This window comes from Apaloderma vittatum, unplaced genomic scaffold (genome assembly GCF_000703405.1).
Source record: "Apaloderma vittatum isolate BGI_N311 unplaced genomic scaffold, ASM70340v1 scaffold2021, whole genome shotgun sequence".
Taxonomy (NCBI): Eukaryota; Metazoa; Chordata; class Aves; order Trogoniformes; family Trogonidae; genus Apaloderma; species Apaloderma vittatum.
The window spans coordinates 54,457-76,440 of record NW_009698339.1 but is presented as its reverse complement, the minus strand read 5'-3'; the positions used below and the strand labels follow the sequence as shown (position 1 = coordinate 76,440).

The window sequence follows — 21,984 nt, the reverse complement described above, 5'->3', positions numbered from 1 at the left end:
CTGGCATTGACTCTATCAACCTCGGGAAGCTTCTAGCAGCTTCTTGCGGAAGCCACCCTGCAGCTCCCCCACCTCCCGCCACCAAAATCCAACCAGGCCAACCCAATACAACACCTCACATAAGTCAGGATGCTAGTTCTAGAAGACGAGGAACTTGAGTCCGGGTTGGATGGAGGCTTGAGTCCAGTGAGAGGTGTCTCTGCCTATGGCAGGAGGGTTGAAAGAAGATGATCTTGAAGGTCCCTTCCAACCCAAATCATTCTATGATTCTGTGAATTGCTGACCATTTTTCCTATTTGTCAGGGTGTCACAGTCAGACCCCCCTGCCACTGTCTACCCTTTGAGGGAATAAGGTTCCAAGGTACAAAGTGAGGTTTATTGTGATTAGGCACAATTGTGGGTGACAATTGCACCACCACGCAAGTGAAGACTGTTGTGCTCCTATTCTGAAGTTCCTTATAACCTCCCTGACAGGTATCACTCAATTCCCAGGAAGGTTTCCTTACCTGATGTCTCAGATAACGGGACATCACCATGACACAGGAGGCTGTTCCTCAGGAGTGTTCACACCAGGCTCTCAGGGAGCAGTTCTTGTTTCCTTCCTCAGTGGTTCCTGTGGTCACTGCCCAGAGGTGTCATTGCACGGTTACCGGGCCAACAACCTGCAGAGCACACAGCTGCTGGGCAACTCTGGCCCAGTGCAATGAAGGATCAGACCCCAACCAATGCACTTCCACTCACTCCGGATCATGGAATCATAGAATCATTAAGGTTGGAAAAGACCTCTTAGATCATCAATTCCAACCATCATCATCTTCCCAGAGGGTTGTTTCGAATCTTCATACCACCTTCCAAAACACCTGCCTCCCTCTCCACAGCATAGTGTTCTCCACACATTTGTGACCAGCAGAAGAAGGGAGGTGATTGTCCCTCTGTACTCAGCACTGGTGCGGCCGCACCTTGAGTATTGTGTTCAGTTTGGGGCACCTCAGTACAGGAGAGATATCGAGGTGTTGGAGCGAGTGCAGAGGAGGGCAACAAAGCTGGTGAAGGGCCTGGAGAACAGACCTTATGAGGAGCGATTGAGGGAGCTGGATCTGTTCAGTTTGACGAAGAGGAGGCTGAGGGGGGATGTCATCATGCTCTACAATTACTTGAAAGGACATTGTAGAGAGGTTGGTGCTGGTCTCTTCTCACAGGTAATTAGGGACAGAACCAGGGGGAATGATTTCCAATTGCAACAGGGCAGGTTTAAGCTGTACATTAGGAAGAAATTCTTCACGGAAAGAGGGGTCAGACCCTGGAACAGACTGCCTAGGGAGGTGGTTGAGTCGCTATCCCTGGATGTGTTCAAGTGTCGTTTAGATGCGGTGTTGGGTGATATGGTTTAGGGGTGACCTTGTAGTGTAGGGTTGATGGTTGGACTCGATGATCCCAAGGGTCTTTTCCAACCTGAATTGTTCTATGATTCTATGATTTAATAAAAGCTCCCTTTTTCTGTCCTATCAGTCATATATTAAAATATTGCATAGACAGGCCCTTTAGAGCACTTCATATAGACTCTGAATTTGACGGGAAACACATAGTAGCAGATGTTTACTGTAATTTTTTTTCAATCAGTCTTACAGAGTCCTTCAGAGACCCTACACCGTATTTTTGCAATTTGGTAAAGAGAACATCATGCTGGCCTGTGTCAGATTGCTTACTAATGTCAACATGCATCACACAAATGTGTCCTTCTTGTCTGCTTAGTTATTGTGTCAAGGGAGGGAGCTGGATGATTTTGACATGATTAGTTTTTAGCAAATCCACAGTGGCTGTTTTGTATTATCTCTCTGTCCTTGAGCTCATACAGACTCATTGACATTTTGCTTCAGTGCCTGTTCAGAGCCCAAAGCTACACCAATGTTTTCGGTTTTACTTCGAATTCTCTTTTTTTCTCCTTTAGTGTTAGGCCCTCTGTCCTTGTGATCCCTGGGATCTCATCGTCATCCAGGATCCTGCAGTGGCTCTCGTTAAGCACCACTCCCTGCGTCACCAAATGTCACTTACTTTAGAATTCTCCAAACATCTCCCTGATGTTCCTATTCATACTCAGCCACCAAAGCGTCTTGTTCCTCACCTGATGACCTCTGCAAACTCATTGCATCTGTATCATGATAATGTTTTGAGTTTTCCCATACTTCAGAGGTCATTATTTTAGGGCGGGGATCACGTTTTCTTAGTTACCTTAGAATCATAGAACAGTTTCAGCTGGAAGAGACCTTGAAGATCATTGAGTCCAGCCGTTGTCCCAGCCCTATCAACCCACTAAACTATGTCCCACAATGCAACATCCACCCATCTCAGTATTTGTACAGCATTTAGTGCATTTGGATCCTGTCCATTACTGAGATCCTGTGTGGTATTGCACTACAACTGCAGATAGCTGAATTAGTTATAAATAGGAAACCACATGGTTATTTTCGAATGACAAACTAGGTCAACCTGCAGCTAAGTTTGAGAACACTTGATATAGAACAAACTTGATTTAGAACAAACACGTGACACAGACATCATAATTACTCCTGTAGCAAGCGTTATTAAGCAGAAACTCCAAGGTAGCGTTCAAACAGAAAGAAATCCAAATTTTGTCACATCCTGCCTAGGAGAGGGGGAGAAGTGACTTAGATTCATAATTTCCCAATGGAGCGGACAATGATAAGATAAGTTTCAAGGTCCATACACAAACATTTATTAATTTCTCATAAGATATAGATCAGACTCACGATAACCAGTTTTAGTTACCTGACACATTGGGGCAGGCAATATACTGTGACTTAATGACAAACAGCAAGAGGCTAGGCATACAACAAACTGCAGCAAACTGCGTGTTACGTAATGATAACAAAGAAAAAGGACATGTAACAACTTCTAACAGACAATGTCATACTTAACTACAAGAAAGAAACGTCAGCATAAACTAAGTAACCGGTATGATAGTCCTTGCATTACTTAGTGACAAAGGGGAAAGTGAGAGAAAGAGAGAGAGGAAGGGTGTAGGGGAGAGGGAAGAGAGAGAGAGACAGAGATCGCCGGTCTGGGTTCCTGCGTTGGTCCCACCAACGAGGATTCAACGTTATCGTCGTCTTTTCTTCTCCTCCTGCACTTCTTTCTTCAAGTTGTCTTCATTTCTGTCTACATGCTGCTGCTTCTCTTCTGCCTTGTGTCTTCTGTCTCTTTTGTCTGTTGCCAGACTTTTTGCTTTATCCCACCTCAATTTATACACACTTTTTCTATATGCAGACGTATGGTATATCCGGTAGGGAAGCAGGGCACTTCACTGTTTACAACTATATACAATTGCCTTGTCTCCATGGGAGATATGCTACGAGGCAAGGCCATCCTGCCTTCCAAGACTCCTTTCCTCACGCATAACTGGGCCAAGGCTGTTTGAGGCCTCTGGTTCCTGCTTCCCGCTACCACATTCCATTTGGCACTTCTCAGTTTGCCACTGGGGACCAGAAACTGGTCTTGTTTTTGACCGAGCTGGGGGTTTGTGAAATGCCAAGAAATGTTGAAGGCAAACATTCACGCATCTGCCCACTACAAATGTTCAATAGTACATCCTGAAAATTCTAAATCTACTCATCAGGTAACATCTGTACCATTCAGAGTAATACAGTACAGTTTTTGCATTTCCAAACTACACTAGATCATGAAAAATGTAAAGGGAAGTTAACTTTATTTTTTTTTTAGCTGCTTTTATTTGCTTGCTTGATCCTGCTACTGAGCAACAGGAAGAAAACATGTCCTGAATTCTCTTAACAGTGTAATAGCAAAAAAAAAGAGAGGTCTTAGCTGCTGATATAAGTAACGATTTTCCAAGAATAAGAAAATACTTGGTAAACTAATCTATAATCAATGCCATGTGGGGCAGGTTCTGGCCTACAGCATAGACATATGTATCACGGTGTCACTAGGTATCAAGAAGAAACCATCTGCAGTCATTATGAGTTCTGAACAATTCTCAGTCTAATATCAGACATGTGAAGAGATACAGACAGCTAAATCAAGGTTTCATCCTTCTTTGGCTTAAGGCACTGTGGCTAGATTAGCCAACCCTAAGGAGCAGGCTTGATGCATTTTCAGCTGACGTGAGTGAGAGAAGAGTGCGGCCCTCCATTCTGCCTTGTCCTTCTTAATTATATTTGAGAATAATGGCTTTTATAAATAGAATCCATGCTTGATGCCTTTTTCTAGATATCACACACTTCTTTGTCTTACTTTCAGGGTGAAGCAGGTCTTCCTGGTCTTCAAGGTGTACCTGGACTTAGAGGAGAAAAAGGAGACCAAGTGAGTGACTTTGAGCCACAGCTTGGGGGTTTTTTTGGCCATTTGGCACCAGGAGTACTTATCTTGAGTGTTCCTACATGATGTTCTTTCTCTTGCTTTGGTGAGCAGCTGGTTGGCATCCAGCAAGGTCACCGAGTAACCCTTGCAAAAAGGTACTTTACTGCCTAGTGACTGGTCATAGTTACAGTAGATGTGCCCATGAACTGTCTATCCTGAATGCAGAAGGTTATGGCTTGTGAGGCAGAAGAAGAGGTACGGTGTTTTTTAAGCCTCACTTTCAGAAAAAAAATACTTGATCTAAGAACGTTTTAAAAAAAATAATATTAGGAAAAAATATCACAAATCCTTCTTTTCACTGAACCCTGGAGAAGGCTTCAGATGGTTGGATCATCTTCTGATGGACTAACTTCAGCCCATGTCCTGGTGTCTGCTGCCCCCACTGGCTCGTTTCAGACCTCCAGGGGCATCTGCATACTGGGGAAGAGTTAGATCAGGAGCCTGGCAGTAAATTCAGCCATGTAAATGAGGCCTGTACTCCTGATAATTGCCTCCTTGAATGTGAGCAAGAAGGACCTAAAGGCAACTGAGGTCTTACAGTTCTTCTTGCTATATGTTTTGCAGAGCATGGGATATAGAATATATTCTCTCTATATATAAAATCATAGAAATGTAGGTCAGATGGTTCCTATGTGAATGCAGGTTAAACACATTCTGTGTATCATCGTCCTTGTTAACCTCACATTCTGAGGCAAAAAAAAAAAAATACCAGGGCAAAACAGAGCAGCAGGCACAAGGGAATGGATGATTCAGAAACATACACAAAGGTGGTAGTATGAATGTCCGCTTGGACTTGTAACTCCTGTTCTGGTGCCTCTCTTCTCCATCTAGAAAAAATCTGCGGTTTATAATTTGATCAGGCAGTATGACATGCAAGTGGATTTAGGACTGATGCTTTCATTTCCATGAACTTAATTGCTATTCATTGGCTTTTGAAAATAGTATGGATTAGATGAAGCTATCTCTGAAAAGTTACATTTTTCACTGATAGCACTACATCTTGGAGGACGGGTAAGATCATCTGAAAGTATAAAATCCCAGTGGGACTAATGCAATCAAATCAAACCATGGATGTTTCCTTCTTTCTTTTCCTGCTTTTAGGGAGAAAAAGGAAAAGATGGTCTCCCAGGATGGAAAGGTGAAAGAGGAGAAAAGGTGAGTTATGAAATGAACATGTTCCTCCTTAGACAAGAGAGGTAAAAAGGCAAGGGCACAGAGACAAATGATAGAGGAGAGTATCAGAGGAAGATTAGAAACACTAGCAGTTTCCAATCTTCCTCAGAAGTTTCTAGAAAGATTAGAAACAATAGAAACATCATGAGGATGACCAGGGGCTGGAGCACATCCCCTGTGAGGACAGAATGAGAGTTCAGCCTGGAGAAAAGAAGGCTCCAGGGAGACCTTATAGGAGCCTCCTGGTGCTTAAAAGCGGCAGCAGAAAAGAGGGGGAAGGACTCTCTCAGGGAGTGCCATCACAGGATGAGGGGTAACGGTTTCAGACTGAAAGAGCATAGATTCAGATGAGATAGTAGGAGAAAATTCTTTGCTGTGGGAGTGGTGAGACACTGGCACAGGTTGCCCAGAGAAGCTGTGGAAGCCCCCTCCCTGGAAGTGTTCAAGGCCAGGTTGGACGGGGCTTTGGGCAACCTGGTCTAGTGGAAAGTGTCCCTGCCCGTGGCAGGGGTTTGGAGCTAGATGTTCTTTCCAACTCAACCCATGACGTGGTTCTATGAATCTTAAGTTTCTTAAATGAGCCTTAAAAAAGCACAGATTAGAATTCATATTACTCCTACACTGGATAGGGTAACGGTAGAAATTAATTGACCTATGAAGTCAAATCAATGATAAGGTCATAAAGTGATAAAGAGAGCAAAGTGAGATTCCTATATGCAACAAAGCAAGGATAGCAGAAATTCTGTCCAGAGCAATGGGGCAAATTTTACCCACCAGAGGAGGGCTATGGGATTTTCAGTGTCACTGAGCTGACAGGTTGTCATTGGGTTGCATCTCATCTGGTAATGTTGCACCTTGTATCTGATAGCACTGAGGTTTATTTGGGCATCTTTTTATATCCTGTTCTATTTTTCTTCTCTCTCTAGGGTGACACGGGTTCTCCTGGACCACCAGGCTTACCTGGAACAGTAAGTAAGATTGTGTTCTGTGCTGTGACAATATTTAAGGCACCATCACAATTCCCCTCTGCCCCAAATTCCTCAGAAATAAAGCTTTTCTCTGCTTCTCTGCAGAGACTGTAGGACCCATTTACTCTGAGATTATTTCCCTTTGCTTCAGAGAAGCAATATCAATGTGTATTTGGTCCTTCTACTTTTGGGGGAGGTTGTGTCTTTGCCTCTTTGCAAACAGCATCTTTGTATGCCCTTGCCTTATGGTAGCCCTTGAATTTGTGGCTTGTTTAGTAGCTGTGGGATCTGTCTGAAGAAGATCGTGGCTAACAACAGGGAGTGCATTCATACAGATTTTCTGGGATAAAATCAATTTTTCCAGCTGAGACCGTCAGGATGGCTCTGCGCAGATACCAGTGAACAACAGCTTGTCTTCTTGGGGAACAATTCACCTTCTTCCAGAAAGAACAGAGGGTTCTGCTTCTTGTTGACAGGAACCTACAGGGTGGAGGATTCAGATTCAGCAATGCTGTAGCCTCCCAGATCCTCCATCACATACCGAGCCTTGGTGTGCCCTAGCCCCAGAAAAACCTTCTCATCTCAGATTTCATTGCGAGTTCTGCACAAACCAGTCACACCTGATTGCACATAGCTTTTCTGTTAGTAATAACAAAAAAACAACAAAAACCCTAAAGAAAACATCAATTTATTGGTTTAAAAATGAGCCTGCAAAATTACTTTCGGCAGCATGAGTATAATTAAAATGAAGTTCACTACAGGCAATTAAACCAGCATCCACTGAATGTAAATACATAAACCTCACTGTTCCCTCCAACAAAATCTGAGCAAGCAGCTTGGAGCAAGGCCTGGGAATAGATGTGTTCTTGAAATAGGAGGGCTGATCCCAGTCATAAATCCTATAAAAAATGGCAGATGTCCAGCTTTCAGCTTTGCTCGCCACCACTGGTTACAGCCACCGCAATCACATTATGGAGATAATTTGAATCAAGGTCTCTTGGTGAAAATCAAGTGCCTATGGATCTCCATGCAGCAGTGGGGGATTAATGTATTCACTGCAATTAGTTGGGCCTCCTTAGTCCGTGCCAAAGGATGCTTCACAGCGTTGTGTAGGAAGACTCCATGTGTATCACGCCAAAATGATCCAGTCACACCCCCAAGGATAAATGTCATCGTCAAGGTGAAGGCAGCCTGCAAACAGGGTACAGCAGGGCTGGATGTAGAGATGTGCCCAACTCCTCATGTTTCTTTTTTTTGTAGGGAGAAATGATTTCTGCTGTAAAAATAAGTGATGATTTTGACATGGCCTCGTTTAATCAAGGACAAAATTTTTCTTCCTGATTTTACCAGTTTTGATAAAAGACACTGCCTCTCTCCAAAAAACTTGATGCTTTTTTTTGTGGCTAGTTGTTCAGGATGACTCTGCAATCCCCGAGACAACCTTATTGAGATGTATGTGCCTTGTACATGACACAAAGCAGGGAGAGAACACACCAAGTTCAGCCACAGAGACAGAAAATTGAACAATACTGAAGATGGCTCCAAGTGGAAAATTGAGCTGGAGATTGCTAACAGTAAACCTGCTAACAAGGTTAAAGATTGTATGTTTTTTCATAGCAGTGGGACATACAGGATGTTTCTGAGTTTATGTTCATATTCCAAATGCGCTAGGAAATGTCTGATACTTGTAGGCTGTTTTCCAAACAGCCAGATGTAACAATGAGTTGTTCATTTATAAACCTGATGATGGATACAATCTGTAATGACAAGGAGAATACATAAGTTACTGCATTTCAAGGAAAACAGGCAGTGCTTCTTCTAACGCTCTGGTTTCTCTTCCAGACAGCCTTCTTCACCCCACACCCTAGGATTCCTGTAAGTAACGTCTGTCATAAACCCAGCCTCTGGCCTATTGCCCCTTGTATCTGATAGACACACAGCACGTTAGTATTTTCCATGTTATTTAAATGCTTACGGTGAAAATCTCAGCTTGAGGCTGGTTCTGGGCGAACTCACCCTTGTAACCTGTCATGATGAAAAGTCCATGGCTGTCCTGGTGACAGCAGCATCCAAACCAGTTGTGCCTGGGACAGCGTATAGCTATGTCCCAGCCTCTTAAATAATGTTTTAAAAGAAGTTTTACTCCTCACTTGCATTGCATAGTGGGAAATACCTGGCATTACCTAGGATGACACCACTGGTATGTGAATTAGCTTGTTAAGGATCAGGAGGCTTTATAGCATGTATAAATGGCAGAGACAGGCTGTAAGAGTGCCATTAGAAAAGAAAGTGTGTATTCCAGGTTCTTCAGAGGCTGAAGGAAATAGGAAGGTGGTACTGGAAACAGAGGGAAGTTTTCTTTGGTTCACTTTTCCTTTTGCCTCATACTTTGCTATGACATACTAAGGAAATATACAGACCAATGGCATCTTATGTTGTCAATCACATAAGAAGTTGTCTTTTTTGCTTTGGAGGCGTTACTTTTGTAAATGAGCTGCAAGGCAGTAAAGAATAAAAGACTTAGGGTGTGTCAACAGGTCAATGTGCTGGATGAAGGTGATGATACAGGTCTGCACACGGTGTTGCAAGCTTTGGGAGGAGAAGGGGGCCTAAGGACAGTTACCTTTGATTTGCAGCTTTACAAATTAAGGTGTCAGAAGCTAGTGATAAGCTTTAGGAGGGTGTCATGTGTTATGTTACAGAGGCTGCAGGAGCAGCAGGGTGCTGGAAGTTGTCACGCACTCTCCACAACACGATGCTTGCCATTGCTTTTCCACTGAGTATATGGTGTGTAGTACCAGGGAGCAGCTTACACAGGCAGAGTCAAGAAACACAGCCTGGCTAGGAGGCAGCAGCACCATTACTCTGTTTACTTATTACTAGTTAAAATCAGCCTGTGCTCTGAGCTCTGCAGAAACTTGCTGTTGCAGCCCGGGGGTAGAGGTGAGGGAGTCATTGTTTTCTATGGGGTGCACGGAATTTTTCGTTTATTTAGGCCAGTCCATTCAAATCATCAAGCATTTCTTGGAGGTGAAGTGTGCAGAAAACACAGTGGTGGTTTTGCTGGAAAAGGCAAAGAAAAGCAGCAGAACGGGAGATGGCTCCTCACTTTGCGTTCTGTCTCCCTCCGCAGCGGGGCACAGCCGAGCGCCCATTGCATTTGCTCTCCTTTAAGTGGCACAGAATTGACTTAAAGTGTTGAACAGGCACTACAGGAGGGCACTGCCAAGAGCAGATCAGGGAAACTAAGTGCTGGTTGGCATCTGCTGATGGCTGTTCACTGAGCTGTAGGAGAGAGGTGGGTGGCAGTGGCTGAGGTCCAGCTGCCAGGGGCAGAGGTCCCCACAGTACGTGGCACTGGCGAACAGGGTCAGCAGTCTCGGCAGGTAGTCGTGGGGCTGGCGAATCTGGAAGGACTCGCAGGCAGATTTGCTGGCAGGTTGAGTTACAAAATGCTGCCTCTACCCATGTTTGTGGCTGTGCAAGGGCGTTAGACCGGAATTTTGCTGAATTTTACCATTGAAGCCAAGTATCAGGGAAAAAATGGGAGAATATTCAAAAAAAACTTCATTGCTTTCCCTGTTGACTTTTCTTCCCCTTACAGACTTGTTTTCCGTGGTAAGATGTGCCCTTATTCCCACTCAGTAACACCATCCCTGCCTACACATTTATTGCCATATGTCTGTGCTCTATTGCTTCGCCCTCTCAAAAGGGTTTCAGAGCCTGAAATGTCAGGACACAAAACAACTTGCAGGCACAACCGTAGTGGTTTGTTGCATAAGACCCTTTGCTTGATCTACTTCGTGTGGTGCCATTATCTGTCTGAAGGCCACTAGATGGCATGAGGGACTGCCTGATGGAAAGTTGAGCTGACGGGGTGCTACTTGTAGAGTAAAATTCTTCCTATTATTTATCACAGATGATAATATTTATTCATAATGCATAATAAATGCAGACATAAGTAATATTTATGCAGCTACATTTATTTTGTCTGTTAGAGAGTCATTTGCAAATGGACTTTGAAATCCCAGGTGTTGCAGAAATGATTGGCAAATAGCTGACGTGAATAGAATTCAAGCTGATTTGTCTTGGGCTGTGCATTTTGACTGATGACTGTTCCTTGCTTGTGTATGTAGCTTAAATCACTGATGTTCTTACTTTTCCCTGATTGCATAATTGAAACACTTTGTGTGATAAATAATGAATAGGTAATGATTTCTGCTGCCTGTATACATATGTTCGTGTAAATATACAAATGTGAGTATTCATGCAGTGCCAGGTTTATTCCAGCTAGTTCCATAACTGTGTGCTGTTCCTTTTCAATCTATAAAAAGCAGAAATATGGACTCACTGATTAGTGTTCTAGAGCTCAGAACAAAGCTGATGAACTTCTATGCGCAAGCATCTTCAATTTACCGTAAGGAGGAAGAACAAGAGTAAATAATCCAATTAGTCGGTGATGATGGTCCATGAAATAACGTACTGACATTGCAGCGGAGAGCAGGGGTTGCATCAGTGTAGGAGATGTTCACAGAACTGGAGATCAGGAAAAGCTGCATAGTGCACATGGCTGGAAGTGCTCGAGATGAGACCCTGAGCACCCCTTCCTTATAGGTGGAATAGGGAACTGTCTGCATGTGGGATAATTTCCCCAGCTGTAGGATGACGTGAGGTCTGTGGCCCTACAGAGAGGTCAGTGCAGTGGCGCTGGTGCTTTTGCTGTTGGTCATATCATCTGGCCTTTCAGTACAGTCGAGCTGAACTGATCACATTTTGGAATGGTAAATTCTTTAACTGCTGGTCCCTGGGAAGGAAAACTGTTCTCTTTTTAAATTGAAATTAAATTTGAAATTTTTATCACAGCAGTCCAAGAAGACTAGACAATGATCTCCCAAGTCTTACTAAGCGATAGCAATTTTGAACATCAGATACAAATAACTGTTCATAAGAATCCTCTTTCCAAACAGGTCTAGTATGACTTCCAGCCATGCAAATAGCTTTTATTTCTCTCTTTGTCTTGTTTTTTATATCAGGGTGAACCTGGACCAAAAGGAGAGAAAGGAGATCGAGGAACGAGTGGAGAACCTGTAAGCACAGCCAAGTGTTTCTTTGGGTAGTTTTGAACTTTAGCAAGGAGAGGACATGAGAGTTGCCAGTTTTGGAGAGAGAGGGTGGGACATGCTCCTTCCACCGTTGGGATGCTTCCTTCATCAGAAAAGGAAACAGTGGTGCTGGCTTTCTACTCACTGTAAAGGAAGCTAAATGACTACAAGAATTTAAGCACCTAATTTATTGCTTTGGGCCTTAGTAGCTGAAAAGAGGGCTGTGGGGTTTGCTGGACAGAGTTTGGCTGGCAGTAAGGTTGTACAGGATTTATTAAGGGCTTTTGAAGTGGAGTGACCCAGCTAAATTGTGCATTTGGCCACTCCATTTGTATTCTGAACTGCTTTTGTTCTGGATGGAGCCTCCAGGGGGAAGAGAGTCCTTTGCAGTCACAGCCTCTTTAAAAATCACTCTCTCTTCTCTCAGTGGGAGGAAGGAGAAATGTCTCCTGCTCAGGAGCAGTTTCCTTCAGCTGCTTCACCTCTCCTTGTGGTTTTTTTCAGGGATTACCTGGAATCCCAGGTAAACAAGGTGTCCCAGGACTTGCAGGAATACAGGTAAGAGGGTCCATCCCTGAAGATCTTTGACATGACACGAAAGCCCACCTTCAGAGTCAGTATCACTGTAAATAATTCTTCACCTGTACACCAAGAGCCCAGAATGGGACAAATCCTCTGGACTGGGACTATTGTTTGTATTTGAGAGCTGCTGGCAAAATTTCCTCTGTGCAGGGAGACCATCACAGCTGAGTGGAAATGAAGGAGCTGGTAGGCCTGAGGATAGGAAGGAGTTTCACCCAGAGGAACACCTGCAAGTGCCAGCATTCTGTGCTGAAAAATAGCCTCCGAGCTGATCAGTCATTAGTAATTCGTGTTATGTCTCGGGGTTTTATTTTTATATATCATTTTCTCACTGCACAAAGAACTGGGAGCCACTTCCTCATCTGTTAAACTCCTCTGTGAATTGATTAACAAAAAACATTGCCTGGTGTGCATTCAGGCATCTTGAAGTTTGTTTTTTTTTTTGTCTGGTAGGCAGTCCCAACCCATCTCTAATCAGCCAGCATCTCTCTTCTTTCTGCACAGGGTACAAAGGGGCAGAAAGGAGCCCAAGGAGAAGCTGGAGCCCCTGGAGAGAAGGTGAGTAACTGTTTCCCTTGCAGCATTTTTCCCTGGCAATAACACACCTGAAGGGACATTGAAGTCAATAATGCCTTCCAGTAGCTTAATCCTGGGCTGCTTGAGCCCAGGAAACAGCTTGCAGCTGGCAGATTCGCTGCTGGTGGGCAAACAGGCACAGCTGCACCCAGCAGATCACTGCCCCAGCCAGCCCAGCTCCAAATTGTGCATCTTTTATTGGCTAAGTCTCTCCTTTTCTAATAAAGACCCCTCTTTTCTGGGTGAGGTGCCGACCCCAGGCATTCAGCTGCTGTGGGGAGCTCACTTCTCCTCAGCAGCCTGAATTAGGTTTTGATCACGGTTGGTTTCAGGCTTCTTAGTCCTGCTTTCTTTAACACAGTCTCATCACCAGGGGGATCATCACATACTGCTTTTTTGAGGCGTATGTTGGAGGGAGCGCTGTGGTTCTCCCACTGTGTGCGAAAGAACAGCAAAGAATTCGAGTCCTGTTTTATTATTGTGAGAGCGTATAAGCCCTTTGCGGCTGAATAAAAGGCCACATACTTTCTTTGCAAGCAGAGAAGGAAGACTGGAGAACTATTTGAAATAATGATTGAGAGAGAAGATGTTTGTGTCTGGGAAAAGGAGAGGATAACAAATCCAAATCAGGCGTCCTAGAATACTGATATTTCTCCTTCCACTTCTGTGTTCATGGTTTTCCTTCTTGGGCTTACAGTTAGAGATTGTCTCTAGCCGTGCTTTGACCCTAAACTTTGAACTGCTTGTTCCCAGCTCTCTTTCACTCTTGGTTGAAAGACTCCTTAATCTTTTTTAGGAAAAGAAAAGGGGAAAAAAAAAAAGGCAAAAAATGTCCCCCGTCCATGAAACCTATCTGTTGGCTTTATTTCTTTGTATAACCTGTGGGCTCTGATGATGCTGATGATATGGAAATACAGGTTTATAGAGTCACCTTTTTTTTTGCCATCTTTTCACAGTCTGACACTGCTCCAAATGTTTCTGTTGGCTCATAGACCAGTGACTTTATGTAACACAGTCCTGAGAAAACCTTTAATTCTCTTCTGGTGAGCCAAAGGCAACAGATAGACATTCACTTTGTGAAGAGCTGTGCTGTGGAAGATCTTCATCACCTCCCAACTGTTTGCATCATCCTTCTGCAAGATGTTACTGCCCAGCCTTTCCAGCAGAAGGGACTTCTGCTTACTCTAAGTCAGATGGATTATTTCAATCTGCTGATGTAGATGTTTTTAGATAGTCTGTCTGGCTTAGCTCTAGATGGATTAGGTATGCTAATAGAAGTCCTTGTCCTTGCAAAGCTGTGGTGGCAGGTGAATCCTAGCCAGTGCAGGGTGATAAGCAACTACAGAGGTAGCAACTTCAACCTGATACAGTCGAGTGTAGAGGAAAATGTCTAAATATAGCCTGGTAACCCCAAACATACATCTCTCTGGGCATGCAAATCCCCAAATATCTGTTCTCTCATGTCTCCTGTGGATTTTTGGGGACACATATGGCATTTCCCACCTTAAAAATCTTTCACCTGCAGGCAGAAAAAACCTGCAGTTGTGAACTATGATGCTGAATGGTTTGTGCTGTTCATCTGTTGAGTGTAAATGAATGTTTTGAGGTTTTGTTCCCCAGAGTAGAGAAAGGTAGAATTGTCAACAAAACATATTTTGTTGACCTAGATTTTTATTTTACTGATATATCAACATATTGTCCTCTGTTCTGTTGATGTTTCAGGCTCAGACTTTTCTTCCTGTATCTTAGCTAGAGTTAGGATTTATTCTGATGGAAGGTAATTTTAAGCTACCAAAGAGAGTCTTCATGCATTTTATATTGTTTCATGCTTCTTTACGCTACAAAGTCTTCCGTGAAAATGCTGGGTTTTGGCACTGTGCTTGTACAACACCTTGTCTGACACGAAGTTCAGTCTCACTTGGAGCATCTTGTTCCTGTGGTGGTAAAAGTTGTAAATTACATATGCACACACACTTTATTTTCTTAAAACAGGGTGTGACTGGAGCAGCAGGGCCCGCAGGTCCAAGAGGCTTGCCAGGGAATGTGGTATGTATGCATCACTGTGGTTGTTTTCCCATCTGCACCCCAATGACTTTACTATGTTTAGTTTTCCCTTCCACAGGGTTCACTCTCAGGTTCAAAAGGCTGGTTTTCGTTATGCTTTTTCTGTGGCTGAATTGCAACATCTGGAGGCACCTGGGAATGGTGTATCCATGCAACATATTCTCGTATTCATTTGTAGCAAGAGGGAGGCATGGAGCTGCTTCATTCCTCACCAAATTGTTAAAAGTGATTTTTGCTTCCAGCTCTTCAGGAGGAAAATTGCAATGTTTATCGTCTCTGGTTTTCTTCCTGTTGCCTCGTTTTCATTTGTCCTTTCCTTTTGAAAACATAAGTTCTTGTTTCAAAGATTGCATGGTAAACTCCAATTTTTATTTTGAAAGCATATAAGTATTTGATCCCACAGTCAAAGCCTTGAAATCAGTGCGATGTCCTCCTTACCTCAGTAGATGTTCATCACCATTATTAAGTTGTGCATGAGAGAACTTTTCACGTTTGCAAAAAAATCCTCTGGGCTAACTCTACTTCCTGCTCCATGAGTGTAATTTTCTTTCTTGTGCCTTGGGGTTTCTCTGGAGTAAGTGGAAGAAAAGCAGTTAGACCCTATGTTTTAATGCATTCAGGCACGGTGGTTTAGCACAGAGGGCTCTTTAAGGCAGAGTTTATTACCTAGACAATCCAAGAAATCATAAATTGCCTTTCTACTAATTGTTAAGATGGATTTATTTGCATTAATGTAGTGATTTAATTTCAAACTGAAAAATGTTCTTGAAAATTAAGACCTTTTCCAATTCCATATTACTTTAAGCAAACCTCTATACCAGTAGTACTAATATATTTCTTATAAAAGCTAATATAGTTGGAAATAATTTTTACTGGTACAGAAAGGAAAATAATTATTGCATCCATCCTGCGAGGAGGTCAATCCAATCTTACTGGGGCCAAGACATCGTTTCACATCTTAAAATGGAGTACCACTCCGTAATGTGTTTTGGTGAGTTAGGAAGTTACAGTATTTAATTTGAAGCTCTAAATCATCTTTATTTTGACAAGGAATCCTTTGAGATCTGCCAAGATGTGCAAAGCATTGAAAAGTGAAATAGAGGGTAAAATGAACATAGCTCTGTTTTCCGGTGTATAGCTTTGGAGAGCAGCACCCATAAAAAATTAATATTGTGAGGCTTTTGGTTTCTCTGATACAGAGGTGGTGACTGGGGGTTTGTTGGTAATAGATAAGGAGCTTCAGAGGATTTCATGGTATGAGGAAAATAGTTATTGGTAGAAGGAGAATGCACACATACGGGATTAGCTCAATTTCTACTTTTGCTGTTCAGCTCTTTTTTATATTGGAAAAAATCCAAAAGCCTTCTTTAAGCACTTGGTACACAGCTCTTCTGTGGTGTTCTCTGGATTACAGGTTGTCTGTACTCGTCCTTGAGATAGATAGTACTGACCCCACAGGTCTATCCATTTGCTCTAGGATCAAATACTGCCTAAAAAGAAAGTTTTAAGCTTTCAAGTTCTTTTCTTTCCAGGGTGTGCCTGGAGACCCTGGACCACCAGGAAAAGAAGGACAAAAAGGGGAAAAGGTGGGTCTGTTCTTTCATGGTTTTGTTTCTTTTCTTCTTGGGCATTTTAAGTAACTTGGAATAGAAGCAGTCTGAACTGGGAAATTATTTCGTAGGTTTGTGCACGGTTGAGACATGTGGCCTCACTAGATCATCTTGTCTGACCTACTCTCTTACATATGCTATAAGGTTTTCACCCTGTTGCAGTTTTATAATTTACCAAATAAAGCCACTGAGCTACGATTGGATACAGTGAAGTCACTGCTGCACATTTTGAAATTATGATCTCCTGCTGTCCCCAACGCCTGACGAGTGGAGATTTGGTGTTTTAAGTACCTCCTGTTCATCACTGTAAAATCCAAAGCTGGAAGAATAAATGACTTTTTGTGGTTAGGAAACTGAATTTTCTGCTTTCTTGATCATTAGTTCAGCTTCCCAGTGTATCCACACTTACCTTTTGCTTGCCTGGCCTGTTTTGTCCCATCTCACAGCAAGGCACTGAGCTTTCTGAGGGCAGGGGTTTGTAATTTGCTCATACATTACACAATGCCCAGTATGCTGGAGTCCCGATCTTTGTGTGATGGACCAGGAGTGATTAATGAGAAACATGGGTTTAAAAGGGGATGGATCCCAGCCCCTTCTGTTAAATCATCTTCCAGTTTACTGAGATCTACCTCAGCATCCTTTGACTTTCCTTAAGGAAAATTACAAATGCCTTGAGATTACTGAAGGAAAAGGTCTCCTGTAAAAGAGGGTTTCTTATGATACCAAGAGAAATGCAGATGAGGAGGCTAGAAAAAAACACATATCTTTCAGTCCCAGTGAAAGACCCAAGACAGGAATGGTCTTTGGCATTCTACAAAGAGTTTTGCTGGATTGTCTTCTACAGGGTGAGCCTGGAAAAGAAGGAAGAGTGGGTTCACCTGGACCAGCTGGTGAGCCAGGGCCTGCTGGGCAGCCAGGTTTGCCTGGTAAGGGTAAAGATGGAGAACAGGTAAGTAGCACACGCGAGCTTTGTGCTTGAATAGTTCCATGTGAGACAGACGAGCGCGAAGCTGCTGCAGGAAAGCGGTGGGTTTGTGGTAGAGGTCACAAGTGCTCACAGGCTGAAGACACGAAAGGCTTGGCTGGGCAGAATGGTGCAGGTTGCAGTGCCGCATCCGAAAAGCCAGAGAGAACTGAAGCCGCATTTCTGAATGTAAAACTCCCTTCAGATTATTTAATTTGCTTACATGTTGTCAGGAAAAGATGACCTTTAAAGGTCCCTTCCAACCCAAACTATTCCATGAATCTAAGGGGGAGCGGGGATGGGAAAGTTGGCTGCCTTGACTATCTCAAACTCCAGGCTCTTGTTAGGCTGCAGGGTGATCATTTTCTGGTTTTGGCTCTGTCATTTTAGGGGCAAAGGGGCCCACCAGGCTTGCCAGGACCCTTTGGACATAAGGTGAGCGTGAGCTTTATTGTGGATGGCTTCTCTCCATTGCTGGAACTGGAGAAAAAGTTACGGGGAAGACATGGTCTGTTTTTCACTGGAAAATAAAATCCGTGCAGCTTTCACTCAAAAATCAGCTTCTACATTTTAGGAGGTTCTTTTCTTTATATTTCCAATGTGTCCATAGATGTAAATATTAAGATACAAATTAGCTATGTTAACTTCCCACGTTTAAAATTTCTGCCAGCATTATGTCAATTCAACACAGACTGAGGGCTAAATGCACACTTCTTCAAGAAAACTGTAACTGGGGACCTTTAATCCATAGAGCCAGAGAGACATTGCGTAGCTAAAGGGTGATCTGCTCCCGAGACCGCCTGTCAGCCCCTCATGGAGCGATACGCCTTAGCACTCGTTTCCTTCACCTCATTCCAAGGAGGATGTGAATTGTTTTCCAGTAGGACCAGTTTGTCCTAGTTTACTCTCCCGCATTGTAGTTCAAGCAGAGACTAGCTCGTTCATGAGGTTAATTAACTTCTTCAGCTGAAAATAATGTTTATTCCCTTATAAACGGTCCCCATGTGTTGCCTGATCTAGTCGAGAGGTGACGTCCCTGGCGACAGGGAGGTGGGATTAAAATAATCTCTAAGGTCCCTTCCAGCCTAGGCCATTCTATGATTCTATGATAAATACACGACAAAGAGAGAAAGGAATAAAACAGCAAACTCCTTGGCTTCTGGGAGCATCTAGATTGTGCCTGAATCTTCAGACCTGTCAGAAATTCTCCTCTTTGAAATGACTGTGTCCTGATTCAGACGGAAAGAAGAATGAGATATTGAAACAGATTCTGTAAATGATAAAAGGAGCAATAGAGCAGTATGAGACTAGGTCCATCTAGGTCCCAAATTTTTTAAAAAAACAAACTTCTATGAAATGTTTTTATTTTGCTGCATCCTGTAGAAGTGCGTTATAGTCTGTTGTATATATCTGTGTCAGTTCAGAACTCTCACACAATAATAAACTAAGAATTAATATAAAAGTCAGGAAAAAAACCACTAAAAGAAATCTCTTTAAATATTCTATTCAATATTAACACAAGATGGTAAGAATCTTAACTGTGTGTGGTAAAATTCTATTGAACTTTTTGCATTGAAATTATGTTCTTGAATAAAATAAAAGATAAAGGATCTACTGGAGTATTTGAACTAATCAGAATACGTTTTCTCCCGCTGTCCTTGCAGTGTTGTTTCTTTGTAATATAAGATGTGTTTAATAAGGAAGAAAGAAATGGGAAAAATTAGAGGTTATTGTAGACTGAATTTTGGGTGGATGGAATCCGCGGGTAAGAATATTTCCTTGGTGCTTCTGTACACCTGGAAAAAGCGTAATAATAAATAACATAAATAAGATTCATTGTTAAAAGTCTACTGCCAGTGTGAGACTGAATCTCGCAACTGCAATGCAATCTATAAAAATCTTATTTAATTTCTTCCTGCAACACGAGAACATAAATTACATTTAAGTATTACAGTTGAATTCTTTCTTAACCCTCTGTCTACAAGGCCCATTAAACAGTGTCAAGTAGTTGTCTGTGCTCTGCAGGTTTTACTATTGAAAATCCTGTTTTCTAGAAGGGAGGTCTCTCCTTTTGTAGTACAGTCCTCTAGAGAGAGTGACAGAACTGTCACATTATTTTTTTACAAAGAATTATTCATACACTTCTGTGAGTAAGCCTATATTGATGAAGGAAATGATAACATTACAGTGTAATTGAACATCCCTAATTCTGTTTTCCCCAGACAAATGATCTATTTTTAGCAACCTATGCGGGTTAGCCATCTACCACAGAAACACAGAGAAGGAAAAACACCTTTTCTAAACAGTACACACAACCTTTAACTTCTTCTTCTGTTTCAGGGTGAGAGGGGAGCTCCTGGGCTCCCGGGACAGCCAGGAGACAGAGGCGTGCCAGGAATCGGGCTGGCTGGACCTCCTGTAAGTAACAGGTCCTGCTGCAACCAGTAACAAGGTGAAAACTTCACCATTGCCAGCTGGGAGCTGCGTTGCCCGTGTTCGGCTGTGCCAAGAGCCTGTGGGAGGTTTCATCCACTAGTCCGGAGGCTGCCATCCGCGGCTCAGATGGGAGGGCTCTTGATGCGCTCTTTAGTTGAAAGAAAAAGGCGGGAGAGTGCTGTAGGAGTGATTGGGGTCACTGGCTGTCACTCCTGACTTTTCCTCATCGTCTTGACACACAGGCTGTGGGTGTTGAGTCGAGACCTGGGCTGAGCCAGCAGCTCTCGTCTGCTGGGCCGATGTAACCTTGCTGTAACCCGTGAGAAGGGCTCAGCGTGCCACACGTGCCCACATCAGGGGCATACTCAGCACTCAGCTGAGTTCCAAGAGAGCTGTCGTCCCTATATTTCCCACAAATGTTTAGTTGGACCTCATCCAGCTCTGCCTCCTGCTCGGCCATGAGGCGCATCTGCCAGTCTGGTCTGGAAAGGCTGGGTTTTCTTGTGGCTGGGGTTTGATCGTTCCGGGACTTGTCATGGACAACTGCTATTGAGCTCAGGGAGATTTAGGAGTGCTCTGACTGCTCGGAATCCTTGCACTTAATTTTACAAGTGAATATGATTAGGAGGAAGCAAACTTTATTCCTATTTGTAATTGCTAGAGGACACCTGAGACTTTGCATTCTTTTGGAACCCCTTGTACGTGCCGTGTCACCGTACCAAGCACAGGCAATGTTTTCTTGCTCTGGTTATCTAGATCTGAGTTTCCCTATTAGTACAAGAAATTAATAGAAACAGTAAGTCATATTACTGTGTAACAGTGGTTGACAAATCTAGCTTTCTGAGGTGTATTTCCGTGTTAATATTTGCATTTCTCATGCTGAATATATAAGGTAAAGCAGGCTGGGTCAGTCATGTTTCACACTGTGACTGTGTCATGGTCCTCACAGGATTACTGATGATGGAACATTGGCTGGGTGTTGTTATGATTTATGTAAGGAACAGTGATCTTCTTGCATTTCTTAATGTTTCATTTTAATTAAAAGTAAAATGAAATGAACAAATTAGTATACGGTTTGTTTGAAAGTCACTGGACTGTGGCTAGCTTGTAATTATCACTTTTCAGGTTCAGTACAGGGATAGATGAGTTCACGTCTGCATCCTGATGTACAGTGGACGACCAAGTTTTCTTCATTGGGACTTTAGCATCTGTGTATCCATGAACAAAGATTACTAAGAACTTGACTCCACAGAAGTTTACTTTTTTCTGTGTCATCGTTGTTTGACCACTGGCAGGATGAATAGCCACCTACACACTATTCCTGATTGATTTGTTTTTATTTATTTAATCTGCTTCATTAATCACTTTTTTTGACAGCTGTTACGATGGTTTTCTCCACTGTAGGTTCATCATAACATCAGCTTCAGTGCAAAGACTCTGAAAAACATTGGATGACCTTGAATCCATCAGGCTTTCGCAAAGACTGAGTCCCATAGAAAAAAAAAAAAAAGATAAGAAAGTCAGGGTAGCTGCTTCAGTGCATATTACATGCTGAATTAAAGGTGTCATCCTATGCCCTTTTTAGCAATGTGACAAAATTGCGAGTATAATACTTTCAGCTTCAGAGCTGAGAGCCGGCAACTCATAATTGGAGTCCTCACCCTGTTTCTTTCTGTGCCTCTAACGTCTCATGAGCTTTGCTCCCTGCACAAAAGGTATATATAGATGAGGACTTTTTTGCTTTGTCTGCCAAAGTATTGAGTTATTATTTGCATAACACTGAGCCATAAACTATATATTAGCAGAGTGTGTTCTTCCTAGATGAGCCACAAGCAGAATAGGGGACTGCCTGGAGAAATAGGGTGAATTCACATGCTTATGTTGAAGTTGCTTAATGGATATTTGTGCTGCATACGTAGAAATGTTTTCCTCTTGCTCTGACCCAGCACCAGCACATGGGCCAGACCAGGGCACTGAGTGCCACATCCAGCCTCTCCTTAAACCCCTCCAGGGACGGTGACTCCACCACTTCCCTGGGCAGTGCATCCCAGTGCCTGAGCACCCTCTCCGTGAGGAAGGGCTGCCTGAGATCCAACCTGAACCTCCCCTGACGCAGT

General features: G+C 43.0%; 1 protein-coding gene across 1 annotated transcript in view; it reads left to right on the top strand.

Moving 5' to 3' along the window:
* LOC104280345 (collagen alpha-1(XXII) chain-like) overlaps positions 1–21,984 on the top strand; it is an 88,401-nt gene that overhangs the window by 31,032 nt on the left and 35,385 nt on the right. The window contains exons 11-20 of the mRNA XM_009877965.1: positions 4,273–4,335; positions 5,494–5,547; positions 6,492–6,533; positions 11,567–11,620; positions 12,140–12,193; positions 12,671–12,775; positions 16,390–16,443; positions 17,312–17,416; positions 17,822–17,866; positions 19,772–19,849. Coding sequence (XP_009876267.1) covers positions 4,273–4,335; positions 5,494–5,547; positions 6,492–6,533; positions 11,567–11,620; positions 12,140–12,193; positions 12,671–12,775; positions 16,390–16,443; positions 17,312–17,416; positions 17,822–17,866; positions 19,772–19,849 — 654 coding nt within the window. The remainder of the gene's footprint in view (positions 1–4,272; positions 4,336–5,493; positions 5,548–6,491; positions 6,534–11,566; positions 11,621–12,139; positions 12,194–12,670; positions 12,776–16,389; positions 16,444–17,311; positions 17,417–17,821; positions 17,867–19,771; positions 19,850–21,984) is intronic.